Below are 20,472 nucleotides of genomic sequence, written 5' to 3' on the forward strand. Positions count from 1 at the left end.
AGATGACTGCGTGTTGCTCTTATATGCCAATACATGTTCCCATTCATGTCTTTAAAGATTGGGGCTTTTTACCTAAATTTGGGTGGTGCACCCGAGGGTCCAGCTGGAACTGGAAAGACTGAAACCACCAAGGATCTAGCCAAAGCCTTAGCTGTGCAATGTGTGGTTTTCAACTGTTCAGATGGACTGGATTATCTTGCTATGGGCAAAGTAACATCATATGGAAAAATACTTTGTGTCCAATTTTAATTTCTGTATTTAACAAACCTATATGTGTTTTGGTCCTATTTCCCAGTTTTTTAAAGGTTTGGCTTCATCTGGAGCTTGGGCGTGCTTTGACGAGTTTAACCGTATTGAGCTTGAGGTCCTGTCGGTCGTGGCCCAGCAAGTTCTCTGCATCCAGCGGGCCGTCAAGATTAAATTGGAATACTTTGACTTTGAAGGAACCATGCTTAAACTTAATCCCAACTGTTTTGTGTCCATCACAATGAACCCAGGCTATGCAGGACGTTCTGAACTCCCTGACAATCTCAAGGTTTTTACACAATTACACAATGAGCAAGTTTTAAGATACATTTTATATTGATTTGGTATATAAGGATTGCAGTTATTTTAACTTAGATTTCTTTACTGTTTTGTGTTACTTAGGTGTTGTTTCGAACAGTGACCATGATGGTCCCCAACTATGCATTGATAGCAGAGATCTCTCTCTATTCATATGGATTCCTCAATGCCAAGCCTCTGTCAGTCAAGATTGCAATGACTTACAGGCTCTGTTCAGAGCAGCTCTCCTCACAGTTCCATTATGATTACGGTATGAGGGCTGTCAAAGCTGTACTCGTGGCTGCAGGAAACCTTAAACTCAAGTATCCAGAAGAAAACGAGGACATACTGGTATGTGCGCTGAAGCTTACATTATGCATCTTCAGGTTAAAGTCCTAACTACTTTGGTCTGTTAATTGATGTTTTATTCTACTGTTCCTAACATCTAGTTACTGAGGTCTATAAAGGATGTAAACGAGCCCAAGTTTCTTTCTCATGACATTCCACTATTCAATGGAATCACCAGCGATTTGTTTCCTGGCATCTTCCTTCCAAAGGCTGACTATCAAGTAACATATAATTCTATGTGTTTTATTGTTTGTAAATCTCTACTTGAAAGCAGATTCTAAATTAATATGCACTGTATGTATTGTATACTACATTGTGGTCTGTCAGTTATTTTTGGAAGCTGCTACAGAGTGCTGTGGAAAACACAATCTACAGTCAACACAAATGTTCGTAGAAAAGATGATCCAAACATATGAGATGATGATAGTCCGGCATGGGTATGTTAGTTTGGTTTTAATGTTTAACATTTTGTCAGAGAAAGTTTTTGCCGAAACTTGCTAAACACAACCCTATATCAAGGTACATATTTTGTGGTTCAGGTTTATGCTGGTGGGAGAGCCCTTTTCAGGAAAGACCAAAGTGCTTCATGTTCTAGCTGACACGCTGATTCTGATGAATGAAAGAGGATATGGAGAGGAAGAAAAGGTCATCTTCAGGACTTTAAACCCAAAGTCCATCACCATGGGACAGCTGTTTGGACAGTTTGATCTTGTTTCTCATGAGGTGGAACTCCACCTACTATCTTTGTGTATTCAAATTATGTCAGAGTTCCTTTTCTCTACTTGTCAGTGACTTATATTTTTCTCTTCATTGTTAGTGGACAGATGGGATTGTGGCCAACACATTTCGTGAGTATGCATCATCTGAAACGCCAGAGCGTAAATGGGTAGTGTTTGATGGTCCCATTGATACACTGTGGATTGAGAGTATGAACACTGTGTTGGATGACAACAAAAAGGTGCATGCACATTAATTATATTTGCTTATGTTTTGTGATATTTATTGTTATAATCTATGTTTATCGTCACACCCCAGCTATGTCTGATGAGCGGGGAAATTATCCAGATGTCCAATCAGATGAGTCTGATTTTTGAAGCGATGGACCTGTCACAGGCCTCTGTATGTTTGGAGTAAAATAGAATGTATTATGTGTATTATTTATTGGTATTTGGCAGTTTTAGCATTAACACCAAAACTGAAGAACGTATTTTCTTTTGATATTGCAGCCTGCCACAGTTAGTCGATGTGGTATGATCTACATGGAACCATCTCAGTTAGGCTGGGAGCCTTTTGTTACCTCTTGGATGAACACACTTCCTGAGGTTCTGCAAAGTCCAAAAAATAAAAACCTGCTACGCGAACTATTTTACTGGTTGATGCCACCTTCTTTCAGGATGCTGCGTAAAAACTGCAGAGTAAGCAAAACAAAACCCTCAACTCTTTCAAACACAACAACCCAAAGACCAGTAGAGTTAATTTTTATCAATTGTTTTGTTAACAGGAAGTTTGCCCAACAACTAATTGGAACACAGCGGTATCTTTATGTAGACTGTTTGAGATGCTGCTATTTGAACCACTTGAGACAGAGACGGGCGATAAAATTATTCGCACCTGGATCATGGTACAATTAAGATAATTATTTTGAATACATGTTACTTGTAACTTTCCTGAGCAACATATTTGTTTTACATCAATTCAATTTGTCTTTCTTCTGATTGCAGGCAGCCTTTTTATTTTCCTTGATGTGGACTGTGGGTGGCAGCTGTGATTCAAACAGCCGGGACAAGTTTAGCGAGTTCCTCAGAGATGTTGTGTGTGGAAGGATAGAGGGTCACCCAATTCCTGAAGTTGTGGGGAAATGGGAATGCCCAGTAGATGAGAAAGGGCTAGTGTATGATTATTTCTACGAGGTACTACCAGATTGCATCAGTCAGAAGTTGTTGTCATGTGTACAAATATCTCAGTCCTACTGTAATCCAATGTCTTGTTCAGTTTAAAGGAAAAGGCAAATGGGTTCACTGGAATGATGCCATCAAAAATGTCAGCCTCGGAGACATAAACACCAAAGTGCAGGACATCATTGTTCCAACCATAGACTCAGTTCGCTACACCTTCTTAACGGAAATGTGCATCAACCATGGAGCGTTAGTATCTTAATGGTCAGAGGGACATAAATTAGAACCTTGTATGGATGTCTTGGATGCCAGGAGTATGAAATGGTTAATGGATTGAATTTCTTTGTCTGCACAGGCCTTTGCTGTTGGCTGGTCCGACTGGCACTGGAAAGTCAGTGTATGTGAAGGAGATGTTGATGACCAGTTTGGACAGAGATGTCTTTATACCCCTCATAATCAATTTTTCTGCCCGCACTACTGCTAACCAAACACAGGTCAGCTGGAACCACTGATTAATAAGAGTGTCTTTGCTGCCATACTCCTTCCAAGCACTTACAGCCACAAGTGGCTTTTTACAATGGGTTTATTCAATGGTTGTTCTCCAAATCCACCATTAAATCAAGTAAAATACATAATGTTGGGATACATATAACAATTCATAGTTGCATATGTTGGCTGCATGCTACATGAAACGATTAGACAAATGAAATTAAAAAAATGTAATGAAAAAAACGTAGTTTGAAAGAGGGTCTTTACTTCTCTGGGTCAATTGCAACAAAGTGTGATCATAACACACTTTTGGTAAGCATCACTTAATAAGACAATACATTTTTGGGGATTTTTGGGATTTTCACATCAAAGTTTGAAAAATTATGTGTTTTTTTCATTGTGAGTTTATGTAATTGTACACTCTTGGCATTTTTCAGAACATCATTATGGCTAAATTAGATAAAAGGCGGAAAGGTGTGTTTGGCCCCCCCATGGGAAAGAAATGTATCATATTTATAGATGATGTAAATATGCCTGCACTGGAACAGTTTGGAGCTCAGCCTCCTGTGGAGCTTCTTCGACAGTTTTTAGGTCACAAAAAGTGGTATGCGCAATCCACTATTAGCAATCAGATATAAGCATTACATTAAAAAGAAGAGGCTTGAATACCTTAATAATCCATTGTCTTCTGGCAGGTATGACTTAAAAGATACTTCCAGCATCAAATTAGTTGACATCCAAATTATGTCAGCCATGGGTCCTCCTGGTGGTGGAAGAAATGCTGTGACATCTCGTTTCCTGCGCCACTTCAACATTTTCAGCATCAATTCTTTTAGTGATGAGACTATGGTCCGCATCTTCTCCACCATGGTGGCGTTCTATTTCAAAAACAACAAATTTCCTGCTGAATATTTCACTGTTGGCAGCCAAATAGTGACAGCCACTATGGAAGTGAGTGCTCCAGATTTGCAAATACTCTCATATTTCCATGTCAATACAATAGTGTCTAACTAAAACATGACTTTTCCAAATGTCCTCACAAAGGTTTACAAGGAAGCCATGGAGAACTTGCTTCCGACGCCAGCAAAGTCTCACTACACGTTTAACCTGCGGGACTTCTCACGTGTTATCCAAGGCTGCCTGCTGTTGAAAAGCAAATCTCTGGAGAACAAACGCACAATGATTCGCTTGTTTGTCCATGAAGTTTTCCGTGTTTTCTACGACCGTTTGGTGGATGACAAGGACCGTGCTTGGTTCTATCTGCTCATGAACACCATCCTTAAGGATCACTTCAAGGAAGCATTTAACCAAGTGTTTGACCACCTGAAACAAGGCACTAAAGTATGTTGACTTCTTGAATTAAAATCTTTTTTCTTCTTTCTTTTCAGAAAGTTTGAGTTACTCAGTCCTCTCTGAATTCTCGTAGATGCATAATAGTGTTGCTTTTTATAATTATTTATAAGATTTATTGTTTTTTTTATTCTTTAGCTGAAATGAAATTGACATTTTTCATCATGTTGTATGGTAGTTGGTGGAACAAGACCTGCAGAATTTAATGTTTGGAGACTATATGAACCCTGACATGGAGCCTGATGAGCGCCTGTATGCTGAGGTCACCTCCATAGAGAGTTTTGCTGAGGTGGTGGAGGCATGTCTCGTTGAATACAACCAGATGAACAAGAGCCGCATGAATCTCGTCATTTTCCGGTAAATTAATTGTGGAATGAAAATTCAAATGATCAAAATGATATACGTACATTGTAGTATATTCAAACTGTTGGTCTTTCCAAGAAAGAAAATCATTTTAGAATAAATATACAACTAGCAATTGTGCAGCAATCAGCTAAAAATGAAATAAATTGTGTTTGATGTAGCTATGTCTTGGAGCACCTGTCCCGTATAAGCCGTGTGTTGAAGCAGCCAGGAGGGAATGCCCTACTAGTAGGAGTGGGTGGCAGTGGACGCCAGTCCATCACTCGATTGGCCACATTCATCTCCCAGATGACTCTCTTCCAGCCTGAGATCTCAAAGAACTATGGCATGGTTGAGTGGAGAGATGACCTCAAGGTCAGCTTTATGATTTAAGACACCTATGGTGTCAGAACAGTGCCAAAAGAGTTTGCGCGCACGCACAGTGTGTTTTTACACGCAATACATTTGTTCTGACGCCATAGACACCCCTATCTTAGAACGTGTACACATTACAAGTATTAATGTCTTTTGCTGTTAGGTGTGTGAGTGTGTTCTAATACATTTTTACAAAAACCTCCCTATTTTTTCCTGATCATGCAGCAACTGCTGAAGAATGCTGGGGTGAAAGGTCAAAGAATAGTTTTTTTGCTCACTGATGCTCAGATCAAAAGTGAAGCTTTTCTAGAAGATATAAACAGTGTCCTAAACACAGGAGAAGTTCCCAATTTGTTTGCCATGGATGAGAAACAGGATATCATTGAGGTAAAACACTAAAATGAATATATTTTGAACATGTATTTTGTGTACAGCTTTGTTTTTGGAAAATCCATCATGCCCATTTAGAATATATTTATATGCCTTCATCCTCATATCCTATCACATACATGAAGTCAGAGTGCATCCACAAGTGTTATATTATATTATTGAACTAATTATTTTGACAGTCAATCTCACTTTTCTCTTCCTTTTTCCAGACAGTACGCCCCATTGCCCAAGGGAAGAATAGGAGTGTAGAGTTGAGCCCTTTGACTCTGTTCTCCTTCTTTGTGGCACGCTGCAAGGAGAACCTTCACATTATTGTGGCTTTCAGTCCGATTGGTGAAGCCTTACGTAATCGCCTGCGACAATTTCCGTCTCTTGTTAACTGTTGCACCATTAATTGGTTCCAGGTACTGGACATCAAGGAACAATTCTACTCTGTGCTTGATATTAAATATTCATGAAATGTAAAAACGGTCAATTTTAGTAAGCCAAGAGACTTGTTTCCTTGCCAGCAGTAAGGAGTTGTATGCCTCTGTTGTACATTTTTTATCTCTGCATCCTGACAGCCTTGGCCAGAGGAGGCTCTAGAGCGGGTAGCCATCTCTTTCCTGAAGCCGCTGGAGATGAAAGAAGATGAGCAGAAGGAAGTGGTACCAATCTGCAAAACTTTCCACACCTCTGCCAGTCAACTTTCACACAGGTAAGTGATACAATTTTAAAATATTTAAATTTTTGGAAAATAATGTAAATTGAAGTTAATTAATGTGATATATTATAGTATATAAACTGGGATTGGTTACAGCTCACCCATGGTCCTGGTGAGGACAAACGATACAGAAAAAAGTATAAATGACTTACACCTTAAATTTCATGGGTTACCTTTAATGTATTTTTTGTAAATTTAAAGTTTTGCATACTGCAATTCGTTTTTTGTTGACCAACTCGTAGTTTTAATACCTGAACGAAACTATTTTTGGCATATTTTTTCCTCACTGGTGCGTTGTTTGACAGTCACAAAACAATTACAGCTTGTGTTATTTTGAAAAGTTTTGTTTAAGTTAATATTTCTTAAAAATAATTTCGTTTTAGGAGGTTCATATGTATCTAACGTTCAATGTAATAGTACAAACACACTCTTGTTTTTTCCCAGATTCCTTACTGAGCTTGGTCGCCATAATTATGTTACTCCCACATCCTATCTGGAGTTGATGGCAGCTTTCAGCCAGCTCCTTACTAAGAAAAGAGACGCAGTCATGAAGGCAAAAAAGAGATACACCAATGGTCTGGCAAAACTAGCATTTGCAGAATCTCAGGTAAAACAGCACTTTGACTTGGTTAATTGTTCAAATTGAATAATCTCATACTGGGCAGCATGGTGGGACAGAGGTTAGTGCATGTGCCTCACAATACAAAGGTCCTGAGTAGTCCTGAGTTCAATCCCGGGCTCAGGATCTTTCTGTGTGGAGTTTGCATGTTCTCCCCGTGACTGCGTGGGTTCCCTCCGGGTACTCCGGCTTCCTCCCACCTCCAAAGACATGCATCTGGGGATAGGTTGATTGGCAACACTAAAAATTGTCCCTAGTGTGTGAATGTGAGTGTGAATGTTGTCTGTCTATCTGTGTTGGCCCTGCGATGAAGTGACGACTTGTCCAGGGTGTACCCCGCCTTCCGCCCGAATGCAGCTGAGATAGGCTCCAGCACCCCCGTGACCCCAAAAGAGACAAGCGGTAGAAAATGGATGGACTAATCTGATACTTTCAGTTGGTTGAACACATTTTCACATTCCACCTCTGTAGGTTGGTGAGATGAAAGTGGAGCTAATAGAATTGCAGCCCAAACTAAAAGAGGCCCAAATAGAAAATGAGAGAATGATGAAGGTACAGTAAACACAGCAATCATTGACTTACAACAACCTGCAGTACAACCTGAAAACTCAGCACAAATATATTAAGCCCAGTGTATTGACCAACAGGTGATTGCAGTAGAGTCCACGGAGGTGGAATTTACAAGTAAACTTGTGCGTGTGGAAGAGGAGGCCACAGCTATCCAAGCTGCTGAGGCTCAAGCTCTAAAGGATGAGTGTGACAGTGAATTAGCTGAGGCCATCCCTGCCCTGGAGGAGGCAACCGCGGCCTTGAACACCTTAAAGGTGAGAACCCTCAAAATAAAGCTTGGCATGTCTTTGCATTACAGCCATTTGAGTGAGCTATCTTTTTCATTGCAGCCTGCTGACGTCACAGTTGTGAAGTCCATGAAAAACCCTCCCTCAGGAGTGAAACTAGTGATGTCAGCCGTGTGCGTCATGATGGGAAAAACACCTGATAAGATTACGGATCCTGCTGGGTCTGGGAAAAAGGTTAGTTTTGCTAAAAAATATGTTAAAACGATCGTTACAATAAATTTAACATCAAATAATAAAATGATAATTGTTTTCTTTATTCCCAAGATTCTCGACTACTGGGGTCTGAGCAAGAAGCTATTGGGTGATATGAACTTTTTACGCGATCTTAGAGAATACGACAAAGACAATATTGCTGTGAGTGTTTGGAAATTACCATTCTCAATGCATTAAGTTAAAACTTTAACATATGTAAAACGTCCTACAACTGTGCCAGTCAGCTTTCACGGAGGTGTGACAGATACAAAGTGTTACAATTACATCTATACAGGGATCCCAGCAAGGTAAAAAAAAAATATAGAGGAATTGAAAAATATGAGCTGGAGGTCAAGGGAGCCCTTTTGGATGCCCCCTGAATTTGAAGATATTTCGCCACTTTTAAGATGCCTTGTAAGGCATTTCCTGCATAGAAATTACAAACGTTTGTATGTAAAAATGCAAGAAAACTTACCAGTGGTTTCTAATAGATGCTAGAGATCTCTTATCAACACAATGTGCTGTTAAGACAGGGGTCGGCAACCTTTACCAGTCAAAGAGTCATTTTGACCAGTGTCACAAATTAAAGAAAACAATGGGAGCCACAAAAATCTTTTGAAATTTAAAATGAAATAACACTGCATACAAAGTTGGTTTTTTTGCTTTGTGCTATGTTTAAACCAAGGGTCTCAGACACGCAGACCACACCTTATTATGAAAATTGAATGTCAGTGCGGCCCGCGGGTTTTATATGAATGGCGCTTGACAGCGTCATGCTTGTCATCCCTCCCGACCCTCCCGAATTTTTCCGGCAGACTACGAATTTCATGGCAACTGTTCTCTCGAGCGTGCCGTGATAGTACAGAATTTGGCGCCCATTACAACCAGTTTGTCAGCCCAACCACACGTTGTACGGGGCTTCTGCTTGCTCACATAAGTAACAGCAAGGCATACTTGGTCAACAACTACACAGGTTACACTGACGGTGGCGGTATACAAAACTTTAACACTCTTACTAATAATGCGCCACACTGTGAACCCACACCAAACAAGAATGACAAACACATTTCGGGAGAACATCTGCACAGTAACACAACATAAACACAACAGAACAAATACCCAGAATCCCATGCAGTCCTAACTTTTCCGGGCTACATTATACACCCCCGCTACCAAACCCCGCCCACCTCAACCGACGCACAGAGGGGGGGTGGCGGGGTGGGGTGGGGGGTGGGGTTTGGTATGATGTGTGAGGGAGCAGGGTTGGGGTGGGGGCGGGGTTTGGTGGTAGCAGGGGTGTATAATGTAGCCCGGAAGAGTCCGGGCTGCATGGGATTCTGGGTATTTGTTCTGTTGTGTTTATGTTGTGTTAAGGTGAAGATGTTCTCCCGAAATGTGTTTGTCATTCTTGTTTGTTTTTGGTTCAAAGTGTGGCGCATTATTAGTAAGAGTGTTAAAGTTGTTTTATATGGGCACCGTCAGTATAACCTGTGTGGCTGTTGACCAAGTATGCCTTGCTGTCACTTACGTGTGCAAGTAGAAAATGCATATAACCTGAAGCTGGGCTTGTATGCTGTTTATTCAAGTTGTAGAGGGTGCTAAATGCTGTACCATCATTGCACGCCCTTGTTAAAATTGTAAGGGTGAAAATCGGAGGATATTAATCCCAGTAGTTTTCTACGAGAGGCACTGAAATCCGGAAGTCTCCCAGGTAAATCGGGAAGTCTCCCAGGTAAATCGGGGGGCCCGGCAAACATGCAGCTGAGCCGCATCAGAGTGATCAAAGAACCGCATGCGGCTCCGGAGCCGCGGGTTGCCGACTAGTGATGGGATCGGCAGTTCTTTTGACTGTACTGAATCACTAGAATCAGTACCTTAAATTCGTTCACCGATTCCCCCCCCCCCCCCCCCCCCCCCAAAAAAAATATAGGAGGGGGGGGGGGGGGGGGGGGGCGTGCGTAGTACAGTACAGTGCAGACATTCGCAGGAGAAGCAGCAAATAGGGTGAACGCGAGTCCCTACACAGCTCTGTGCATGCAGTACACCAGGCAGTGAGTGACTGACACAGCGCCACAGTCAGCACAGTTCAGTACGTGAACCTGAATCACTTCTGCAGCAGCAGTTCTGTGTGCAGGTCGGCGAATCATGAGTCAGTCAGTAACAGCTTCCCCAGCGGCAGATCTCGGTGTGTGTCAGTTCGCGAACGACACAAGCCCTCAGCACCCAATGAACGACGCGCACAGTGACTGAACGAGAGCCTCAATGTGACGTCCTCCTCTGCGACACAGTCAGTTCTCTGTGTCAGAATCAGTGACAGAATCAGGACTCGCGAACCTATGTTCGCGAGTCCTGATTCTGTCGTTCACTGAGTGATTCAGGTCGTTAATCCGCGATGAACGAATTGTTCGCTCGGTCCCTCCCCCCGCCCCCATGATGAGTAGCTGGCTGCGTCGTTCGCCGACGTCGAGGGTTCAGTGATTCACAGAATGCGCCAGTTCCACTCATATTGGCATGGTCGCGGCGGAGCTCAACTGAACTGAGAAAGGAACGAATCAGTTCATGAAGTGATTCGGTTTCAGTACGTTCACTCAAAAGATTTGTTCCTTCGAACGAATCGTTCGCGAACGACACAACATCATTGCCGACCCCTGTGTTAAGATAATCACTGATAAAGACGTGACACCACTGCTCCAAATATCTTGTTAAGGAGATGACAGTCTGCGGCTTGTAATTTTGAGATGAGTACGCTAACAGTCTTGAACAGGCTGGGAAAGGCCGTTTCGGTCATGTATTTATGACCAGGCAAGCGTAGAAATTCCACATTATTTACCACTGAGAGCGATTGATCAGCCAATACTATGAATTCCATTAGTTTGCCGCAAATGCCGACTCCAAGTTTGGATTCTCATGAAAACTTGTCTTTCCGCTGGAATTAATCTGTCAGGGTTTGTTGTTTTTGCCTCGCCTTGTTAGCTTTAGCCGCAATAACTTTTATTGTGTGCATCTACATGGCGGGCTTTCAAGAGCTTCATTAAGTTGCTTGTATAGAAACAGAGATATTGCAAAGTTTGCAAGTTGCCGTGCAACTAGTTGGCTGCTGGAGTTTGTAAAATTGCCACACCACCGTCAAGATGTTTGCTTTGGTAGCGCAGTCCTCCATTAGTGCTTTGGTCTTCCATTTCCGGGAAAAAAGAGGTGAAGAAGAACTAATTTCCATTTAGCAACAATAGCATGCTAACAGACTTATTGGCTTGTGTGTGATCTATTTAGGTCATGCACCCAATGTTTCTTACACAATACATATTAGTATGGTATCAGAGATTTAGTTACAGATACTCTCCGAAATCTATACCTACAAAAAGTGCTGTATTGGCATCGGAACATCCCTATATTTAATCAGTGATTCTTTGGAGTACCACTAGATGGAGCCTGTATACCATTACAGTTCGAAAATCACTGGGCTAGAAGAATAGAGGAATTTCGCTAAATAAAGGACATCTGGGATTCTTGAACTAGATAACCCTTCTTTCTTTTTTACAGGAAGATTCTATCCAAAAAATCCGTTCTACCTACATAACCAATCCTGACTTTAATCCTGCTCAAGTGGCAAAAGCCTCCTCGGCAGCAGAGGGCCTATGCAAGTGGATCAAAGCAATGGAGTCATATGACAGGGTGGTGAAGGTGTGGTATTGATACTTTATCATTTTGATAATGCTGTGTTGAAAGAAATGTGTATCTCTAAATATTCTCACCTGTGTGTTTTTAGATTGTGGCTCCCAAAAAGGCCAAACAAGCCAAGGCCCAGGAGACCCTGGCTTCTGCCATGGCAACACTATCAGAGAAGAGAGCCAAACTGAAGGAGGTTGAGAACCGTTTGGATGACCTTAAGAGAACGTCTGAAGAAAAAACAAAGGAAAAAGCCAAACTGGAAGCCCAGAGAGATTTGTGTCAAAGGAAGTTGGAGCGAGCTGAAAAACTCATTGGTGGTCTAGGTGGAGAAAAAATAAGGTGAATATGTTTTTCTTTTACAAGAATCACAAAGAGAGCAATTTGCCAATGAATTAAAATATGATTCTCAGATGGTCGAAAGCTGCTGATGATCTGCAAAACACATATGACAACCTGACTGGAGACGTCCTTATTTCTGCTGGTGTTATGGCCTACCTGGGCGCTTTTACTGCCAGTTTCAGACAGGACTGCATCAGTAACTGGATCAAGCTGTGTCAAGTAAAATCCTTTATCAATATGGACAATCAGTATCATTTATTTCATTTTTTTTGTGGATTCTACTTACCTTTCTTTTCATTTTCCCTGGCATGTTTAGTCTAGGAAGATACCGTCATCAGATGATTTCTCTCTGAGTAAAACCCTGGGAGATCCCATTAAGATTAGGGCGTGGAACATTGCTGGCCTTCCCACTGACTCTTTCTCCATCGACAATGGTGTCATTACCAGTAATTCTCGCCGATGGTGAGACCCTTTACATGAAAAGCAACACAGTGTTTCTATACAAAGTTTTCTTGTGAGGGTTTTTTTTCCCCTCAAAGTCTAAAGATAGTTAGTGTTATTTATTTTTTTCAAATTTGTTATCATTGCCTTTGAAGGTTTTCCACAGCCTAGTTTGGGTTCCAGTGGTTGGGGAATCCTGTTTCTGAAAACTCTTAATATGACAAAAGCATTATTATTTCGGATGAAATATTAATAAGAATAATAACTTATATATATGAAGAAACATCAAAGCAATAATAGATATAGTCAGCGTCTCTAGCCAAAGCCAGTCGCAAAAAAGAATACAATCATTTATCCCAAGATTGTCCTAATTTATTCCTGCACTTTCAGGCCCCTGATGATTGACCCTCAGGGTCAGGCCAACAAATGGGTTAAAAAGTCAGAAAAAGAAAACAAGTTGAATGTTATCAAATTGACGGATGATGACTACATGAGAACTTTAGAAAACTGTATTCAATTTGGAAGCCCCTTGCTGCTAGAAAATGTACCAGAAGAGTTGGACCCATCACTGGAACCTCTACTCCTCAAACAAACTTTCAAGCAAGGTATCTAGAATGGAACACATCTGCCAAATATTCCAAACTCAGGATATAAACATTATAATCATTCTTTTTTTCAACTAGGTGGTGTGGAATGCATAAAACTGGGGGAAAGTGTGATTGAGTACTCCCAAGATTTCCGATTTTACATCACCACTAAACTGAGGAATCCTCATTATCTACCTGAACTGGCCACCAAGGTTTCTTTGCTCAATTTTATGATCACCCCAGAAGGTTTAGAGGACCAACTGCTGGGGATTGTGGTTGCAAAGGAAAGGTACTGTAGCTTTTTCTCTATTGACTTGTTTGTTTTCTGTAGTCAAGCTTTTCTTCTGCTTCATCTGCTCTGCAGACCCGAGCTGGAAGAGGAGAGGAATGCACTAATTCTGCAGTCAGCTGCAAATAACAGGCAATTAAAGGAAATTGAGGACAAGATCCTTGAGACACTTTCGTCATCAGAGGGAAATATTTTGGAAGATGAGACTGCTATTCAGATTCTAGACTCTGCAAAGATCATGTCCAATGAGATTTCCAAGAAACAAAAGGCATGTGCTAACTAAAGCATGTGCTCAATAAACAGGATTTGGGTTTTTTCTACCACATTCTGACATTGAATTTAATTTCCCAGATTGCAGAAGAGACTGAGATTAAGATAGCAGAGTCAAGAGAGTTTTACAGATCCATTGCCAAGCACTCCACCGTCTTGTTCTTCACCATTGCTGACCTGACCAACATAGACCCAATGTATCAGTACTCTCTCACCTGGTTTGTCAACCTGTATACACACTCTATCCAAGACAGGTGAGTGAAGTGCATGAAGTTTACTTTGTAAATCACAAAATGGCGTGCCTGGAGAACACATAGAAAACTTGATATGACAGTTTTAAATTGTAAATTCTACACTATCATATACTGCTATATTCAGTGGAGCCTCGATCTACAAACTCAATTGGTTCTTCAACATGGTTTGCCAACCTAAACATTTGTAGAGTGAAGCAGAGTTCCCCATAAAAATCAATGTAAACATGAATAATGGTTCTTCACACTTTAACGACAATATAATGTATATATATATATTAACCAACATAAATTTGTGGTAAAAGCTCAACAGTCTGATCTTTCTCCAAACAACAGAAAAGTATTACAGCAAGCTCAACTGTCAACACGGAACACGCACGCAAACCACAAAAGTCTTGTTGGTGCGCTCCAAAACCAAAAACGGAAAATCATTTTACCTTGTGTCTGGGAATTTGTGTGGCGATGTTAAACACTCTGGGAGTTTCGGAGTTATAAATGAGTAGTGGATTCACGTGGTCTCCGCGAGCATGAGCACAAACTAGCAGTGTAAGGCAATCCTTCTTTGGCTTGTGTCCAGATAGTACCTTCTCTTTCACTGTAATAAAGGCCCGCTGTGGCAGTTTTTTACGTCTCATCACAATTAAAGACTTGCTCCTGAAGAAAGTTAGATAGATAGACAGATACTTTATTCATCTCCAAAGAGAAATTAAAGCCCCCTTTGCTGATAAAATCCCCAAAATTAAAGCGCCGCAAGCCGGCGGCTTACCACGTAGCTAAAATTCTAGCTCAGTGGTTGTCGAGTATCCTGAAGTATGGAAATGTTATCGTAGCAAAACTATTTGCAAACATATCTCAATCTGTGAACGTGTAATCCAATTCAAGTGTGTGTGTATTAATTTGTGTGTCCGTATATCAATCCGAGTGCGTGTAATCAGATCTGGGTACGTGTGTTTTGGACCCACGTACGTGTGTTTTAAGTTTTCTGTCCGTCCCTAATAAGAAAGAACTCTCGATGGGCTGTCTACCTATTTTCATAATTACTTTTTACTTTTACTTGAGTCACATTATTCTCGAGTAACGTTACTCTTAATTGAGTAAATTTTTGGGGTACTCTACTCATCTCTGCATATAATACAATCTGCACCTGCAACCTGCCTGAAAGCATATATATGTATGTATATATATGGCTGTCAAAGTTAACGAGATAATAATGCCCTAACTACAAATTTCAATAACAGCACACATTTTTTTAACGGGTGATTAATGCACATGCGTCCTTTTTGACCCTTGGGCCGTGCCGTAGCAGGAAGAACTTGGCTGCAGTTCACTTGCCACTGATGAAGGCGACCTTATGGAAATATTGTATCATGTTAAAAGCCATGCCAAGTTATTCTCCCAACACAAAAGGACTCTTTTTTGTTATGGGAAGAGGTGACATCCATGCAGCAAACGGCTGCTGCGCGCGTCGTTCAGAGGTGGAAGGTGCTTCACTTTCGTGTTCAGATTACGGTTAAGGTGCAGTGATAACATAACATTTAGATTGTTGCTGAGACTGATTTAGTAAGTAAGATGACATAAAAGCTCAAAAGAAATGAAAGACGGTCGGCAGGAAGTCAAAAATAAACTTTTTTTATTGCAAACAGTCAATCCAAAATCAATACATGTCAAGACACTTTCTCAAACCAATCACACACTTTTCCGGCTTCAAAATAAAAGTGCTATGCTATACATCTGGTTTAACTACATTTACAAAATAAAAATGTCTTACATTACGATCATGCTTTGTCAATAGGGATGGACACCTGATCCGGTACTTTTTTGGCACCGAATGAAACCAGCCGGTGCTACCGGTCACCGATTCACGTAAGATCCAGCGCGTGCTGTCACGTCTGTTTGAATTAGCGCTTGCGAGTGGCCAGTACTTGCTAGAAAACAGGCGACTTCGAAGCGGAAATACTCTTAGTTGTACGCTCAAAGTGTGGCTCGTATTTTCCAAATGTGGTACCGATGCAGATTGCGCTCTCTGCAATATTTGTGACATAAAAATCAAGGCAAGTGACGGGAATATTTCCAATCTGAGGAAGCACTTGGTTAAACAAAGGATTTTTCTCATGGCTGAAGAGTGCAGCCAAGTTAGATATATGGCTGCAATCCCGTATTCGCGTACAATGTCACCTTGCGGCAGCATGCAGATGCTGAAGAGTTCAGGTCCAAGAACCGAACCCTGTGGAACGTTACCTAAACATACTCAAAGGTCATATTGTTATGGGTGACACACTGTATCCTGTCAGTAAGATAGGAATTAAACCAAGAAATTGCTAAATCTGACATACCAATATTCAATCAATCATTCAAAGTTTACTTATATAGCTCTTAATCACAAATGCCTCAAATGGCTGCTTACGCCACAACGACATCCTCGGCTCAGATCCCACATCAGGGCAAGAAAAAAACTAAACCCAATGAGAACAACGAGAAACTTTGGAAGGGACCGCAGATGTGGGGGACCCCCCGGGTGACCGGTACAATGGATGTCAAGTGGATACAGTTAATAATGTATCAGTCCAGTCCATAGTGGGGCAAACAGGGGATCATTTTGAGTGGAGACAAGTCAGCAGCGCAGATCAACTGGTCTAGAAATGGGTCTATTTAAAGGCTAGAGTATACCAATAGTTTGTGAATTGAGGTTTCACTGTATCTTCTTGTTTTTATGAAACACAACTTTTAGGGGTGTACGTTACTCCGATGCCTTGGACTTTTACTGCATAATTGAAATAACAGGAAGACACCCTATACTTTTTATGTCACTTAAAGTTTTTATAAAATGTTGAATGTTTATTTTTAAGGCTAAAGCAAAACTTAACAGGGCTGGATTGCATTAAGAAGCATCTCCTTTTCCAATCAGTAAAAAGTCCAAGATCCTGGAAAAGAGACTCATGTACTTGATCGATTACTTCACGTATAACTTATTCTGCAATGTGTGTCGATCACTGTTTGAGAAGGACAAACTCCTCTTCTCCTTTCTCCTCTGCTGCAATCTACTTCTGTGAGTATCATTTGTGGAATAGTAAATGGTTACTTTTGGATCGTTGTTCTAATAATAAAACAAAAAACATTTCCATCAGGGAAAAACAGGAGATTGAGTACACTGACTTAATCTTTTTGATGACGGGAGGCGTGGGTCTGCAGAATACCATTGCTAATCCCGATCCAAGCTGGTTGCAGGACAAGAGCTGGGATGAGATTTGCCGAGCCAACGAGCTTCCTGCTTTAAAAGGAATTAAGTAAAAAACTTTACCAAAGTGTTCTCTTTGCTTGTTCCTACTGCACAACTTATTCTATTTAAAATGTATTCATTTCGCAGAAATGCTTTCATTGAGGGTCCAGAACTTTTCAAGCCAATTTTTGACAGCAAAGAGCCTAGCAACACTCCAGTGCCTGCACCTTGGTGTGATAAACTCAATGAACTGCAGAAGATGATCATCATCCGCTGTCTCAGGCCAGATAAGATTGTACCAGCTGTAAACAAATTTGTCATAACTAAACTTGGGAAAAATTTTGTTCAGCCCCCTCCCTTTGACTTAAGTAAGAGCTATCTGGACTCCAACTCTACCATCCCACTGGTGTTTGTGCTCTCTCCTGGTGCTGATCCCATGGCGAGTAAGTTCTGCGGGTTTCTTCTGAAACTTCATGCCATGCTGACGCTACAATTCACGAGACACTAATCCTTCACAGGCTTACTGAAGTTTGCAGGTGACAAGGATATGGCTGGTAGCAAGTTCCAGTCTATTTCTTTGGGGCAGGGCCAAGGACCCATTGCTTCCAAAATGATATCCACAGCTATGCAGGATGGGACATGGGTGTGTTTGCAGAATTGTCACCTGGCAGTGTCCTGGATGTCCACCCTGGAAAAGATCTGTGAGGACTTTAGTCCTGCGACATGCCACCCAGACTTCAGACTTTGGCTCACTAGCTACCCTTCGCCAAAGGTGAAGAACAAGAGGATGTTTCTGAGCATGGTCAACTGTGTTATTGAGTTTAGTTCTGGGCCAAGAGCTGCTCTATTTAATGTTCCCTCTTTTACCAGTTTCCAGTGACCCTACTGCAAAATGGAGTGAAAATGACAAATGAACCTCCGACGGGACTTCGACTAAACATACTGCAGTCGTACATGTCGGATCCTGTCTGTGACCAAACATTTTTCAACAACTGTCCTAATAAGGAACTGGTGAGTTTGTTGCACTGTTGCGAAGTTTCTTGTCACATATTACATCCATGTCCCTTTACTTGGGCTAACTCTGTATTCTCCTATAGATTTGGGAAAAGCTCCTTTATGGGCTGTGCTTCTTCCATGCGCTTGTTCAGGAGAGGAGGACGTTTGGTCCACTAGGCTGGAATATTCCTTATGGCTTCAATGAAACTGACCTTCACATAAGTATCAGACAGCTACAGGTAATCATTTGACGCCCAGTGATAAGAATGCAATCATAACACACATCTAAATGCATGTAATGTATCCCCCTGTGTAGTTGTTTATCAACGAATATGATGAGGTGCCCTTCGAGGCCATAACTTATCTGACGGGAGAATGCAACTATGGAGGTCGCGTGACAGACAACTGGGATCGGCGCCTTCTGAACACAATGTTGGCTGACTTCTACAACAAGGATGTGGTGGACAAACCCTCTTATCCTTTCTCACCGAGTGGTGACTATGTTACACCTCCCAAATCGACCTATGGAGAATACTTGCGTTTTATCAAGGTTTATCGAGTGTGCAATCACACATGTTCATTAAACTTTTCAACCGAACTTGAATACCTTTTTGTATGTATCAGGAGCTTCCAATCAGCCAGCACCCAGAAATATTTGGGATGAATGAAAATGTGGACATTTCTAAGGATCTGCAGGGGACCAAGCTGCTGTTTGATTCACTGCTGCTCACTCAAGGAGGGGGCTCTAAAGGAGGGGGTGGCTCTGGGAGTGACAACGCACTGTATGACATTGCCAATGATGTTCTCACTAAGGTATGAACGAATATATATTTTCATGTGCTTACTTTGCAAGAGTTTTACCAGCCTGAAGAGACAATAAACTTCTTCTGTTATCCTTAAATGAACTGTGTTGTTGCATTTTTTTATTTTCACCAGCTTCCAAATAATTTTGACCTTGAAGCAGCTCTCTTGAAGTACCCGGTCCTTTACAAGGAGAGCATGAACACTGTGCTTGTCCAAGAAATGGAGCGCTACAACACGTATGAACATAAACACTTTTTACAGAACTACTGCAAATAACTATTCTGATTGTTTTACTTTTTCCCTTTCCAGGCTGTGTAGTGCGATCCGTGTCAGTCTTCAGAATTTGCTGAAGGCCCTCAAAGGTTTAGTGGTGATGGATGCAGAGCTGGAGGGAATTGCAAATAGTTTAATAGTGGGCAAAGTCCCAGAAAAATGGGCCAAACGCTCATACCCAAGCCTCAAGCCTCTGGGCAGCTACGTTAACGACTTTTTGGCAAGGCTCAAGTTTTTGCAGGTGAGGCACAATTAAATTATACTAAGATATCCTGTCTAGGGTTTTACTTTAATTCTCTGTGTTTATAGGATTGGTATAACTCTGGTAAGCCCAGTGTGTTCTGGCTGCCAGGCTTCTTCTTCACCCAAGCCTTCTTAACCGGGGCTACACAGAACTATGCCAGGAAATATAACATTCCGATTGACGAGCTGGGCTTTGACTTTGAGGTCAATACACATACTTTTAATCTCTGACACTGGTAGTCACTTAGTTATCAACATAATGGCTCATAGATTTCCTCTACTTGACAGGACTTGTTTAGCCATTCCATGTGTGATGTTGTCATTTTGTCATACAGGTTCTTCCAATAAATGATTCAGACACGCCTCCTGAAGATGGAGTCTACATTAATGGATTGTTTCTTGATGGAGCTCGATGGGACAAAGAAAGGTACTGTTGTCCACACCAGGTTCTCATTATTTCTTGAAGTCCAAGATGACCTGATGTGAATCCTCATAAAAATATATTGTATTGTTTCTATCATCAGTGGAACTTTAGTCGAGCAATGTCCCAAAATCCTATTTGTGTCGATGCCCATTATCTGGATAAAACCAAGTAAGTATGCATGTCAAATATTTACTGGCATTATACTGTTTTTTTTAGGTAGGTACAGTACACAATATTCAGTTTTAATTTCACTGAACTTAATGCTAGTTCTTACTAATATTGTCTTTTCCCTTGTTTTATTTACTTTGTCTTATATTCTCCACCATGCAGCTAAAGACGTTCCAGAGGAATCAGACGGTCGCTATCTTTCTCCTCTCTACAAGACCAGCGAAAGGAGGGGAAACCTCTCTACGACAGGACATTCCACCAATTTTGTCATTCCAATGATGTTGCCCACCATCAAGCGCCCTCAACACTGGATCAAGCGTGGTGTGGCGCTACTCTGTCAGCTTGATGACTGATTGTGTCACTGGCCATCCAGCATCTGTTTTCTATACCGCTTTTCA

The 20,472-nt window shown here is 41.3% G+C and overlaps 1 protein-coding gene across 1 annotated transcript in view; it reads left to right on the forward strand.

Annotated features, from left to right (window-relative positions):
* Window positions 1-20,434, forward strand: part of LOC133619835 (dynein axonemal heavy chain 12-like) — a 36,788-nt gene extending 16,354 nt beyond the window's left edge. The window contains exons 27-74 of the mRNA XM_061981109.1: window positions 58-210; window positions 296-535; window positions 649-894; window positions 993-1,112; window positions 1,219-1,328; window positions 1,431-1,614; window positions 1,709-1,849; window positions 1,927-2,010; window positions 2,118-2,306; window positions 2,393-2,512; window positions 2,613-2,801; window positions 2,884-3,035; window positions 3,142-3,280; window positions 3,713-3,879; window positions 3,971-4,226; window positions 4,320-4,616; window positions 4,804-4,982; window positions 5,150-5,342; window positions 5,568-5,729; window positions 5,942-6,136; window positions 6,296-6,429; window positions 6,880-7,042; window positions 7,526-7,606; window positions 7,702-7,878; window positions 7,954-8,085; window positions 8,176-8,265; window positions 11,644-11,784; window positions 11,870-12,111; window positions 12,183-12,330; window positions 12,428-12,573; window positions 12,943-13,157; window positions 13,236-13,428; window positions 13,504-13,696; window positions 13,780-13,952; window positions 16,855-16,995; window positions 17,075-17,233; window positions 17,314-17,609; window positions 17,685-17,938; window positions 18,037-18,177; window positions 18,264-18,401; window positions 18,479-18,712; window positions 18,787-18,975; window positions 19,099-19,202; window positions 19,276-19,480; window positions 19,549-19,686; window positions 19,818-19,909; window positions 20,007-20,074; window positions 20,237-20,434. Coding sequence (XP_061837093.1) covers window positions 58-210; window positions 296-535; window positions 649-894; window positions 993-1,112; window positions 1,219-1,328; window positions 1,431-1,614; window positions 1,709-1,849; window positions 1,927-2,010; window positions 2,118-2,306; window positions 2,393-2,512; window positions 2,613-2,801; window positions 2,884-3,035; window positions 3,142-3,280; window positions 3,713-3,879; window positions 3,971-4,226; window positions 4,320-4,616; window positions 4,804-4,982; window positions 5,150-5,342; window positions 5,568-5,729; window positions 5,942-6,136; window positions 6,296-6,429; window positions 6,880-7,042; window positions 7,526-7,606; window positions 7,702-7,878; window positions 7,954-8,085; window positions 8,176-8,265; window positions 11,644-11,784; window positions 11,870-12,111; window positions 12,183-12,330; window positions 12,428-12,573; window positions 12,943-13,157; window positions 13,236-13,428; window positions 13,504-13,696; window positions 13,780-13,952; window positions 16,855-16,995; window positions 17,075-17,233; window positions 17,314-17,609; window positions 17,685-17,938; window positions 18,037-18,177; window positions 18,264-18,401; window positions 18,479-18,712; window positions 18,787-18,975; window positions 19,099-19,202; window positions 19,276-19,480; window positions 19,549-19,686; window positions 19,818-19,909; window positions 20,007-20,074; window positions 20,237-20,427 — 8,094 coding nt within the window. The 3' untranslated portion in view covers window positions 20,428-20,434. The remainder of the gene's footprint in view (window positions 1-57; window positions 211-295; window positions 536-648; window positions 895-992; window positions 1,113-1,218; window positions 1,329-1,430; window positions 1,615-1,708; window positions 1,850-1,926; window positions 2,011-2,117; window positions 2,307-2,392; window positions 2,513-2,612; window positions 2,802-2,883; window positions 3,036-3,141; window positions 3,281-3,712; window positions 3,880-3,970; window positions 4,227-4,319; window positions 4,617-4,803; window positions 4,983-5,149; window positions 5,343-5,567; window positions 5,730-5,941; window positions 6,137-6,295; window positions 6,430-6,879; window positions 7,043-7,525; window positions 7,607-7,701; window positions 7,879-7,953; window positions 8,086-8,175; window positions 8,266-11,643; window positions 11,785-11,869; window positions 12,112-12,182; window positions 12,331-12,427; window positions 12,574-12,942; window positions 13,158-13,235; window positions 13,429-13,503; window positions 13,697-13,779; window positions 13,953-16,854; window positions 16,996-17,074; window positions 17,234-17,313; window positions 17,610-17,684; window positions 17,939-18,036; window positions 18,178-18,263; window positions 18,402-18,478; window positions 18,713-18,786; window positions 18,976-19,098; window positions 19,203-19,275; window positions 19,481-19,548; window positions 19,687-19,817; window positions 19,910-20,006; window positions 20,075-20,236) is intronic.
* The last annotated feature ends 38 nt before the right edge of the window (window positions 20,435-20,472 follow it).

This window comes from Nerophis lumbriciformis, linkage group LG01 (assembly GCF_033978685.3).
Source record: "Nerophis lumbriciformis linkage group LG01, RoL_Nlum_v2.1, whole genome shotgun sequence".
In the NCBI taxonomy this organism is placed as follows: Eukaryota; Metazoa; Chordata; class Actinopteri; order Syngnathiformes; family Syngnathidae; genus Nerophis; species Nerophis lumbriciformis.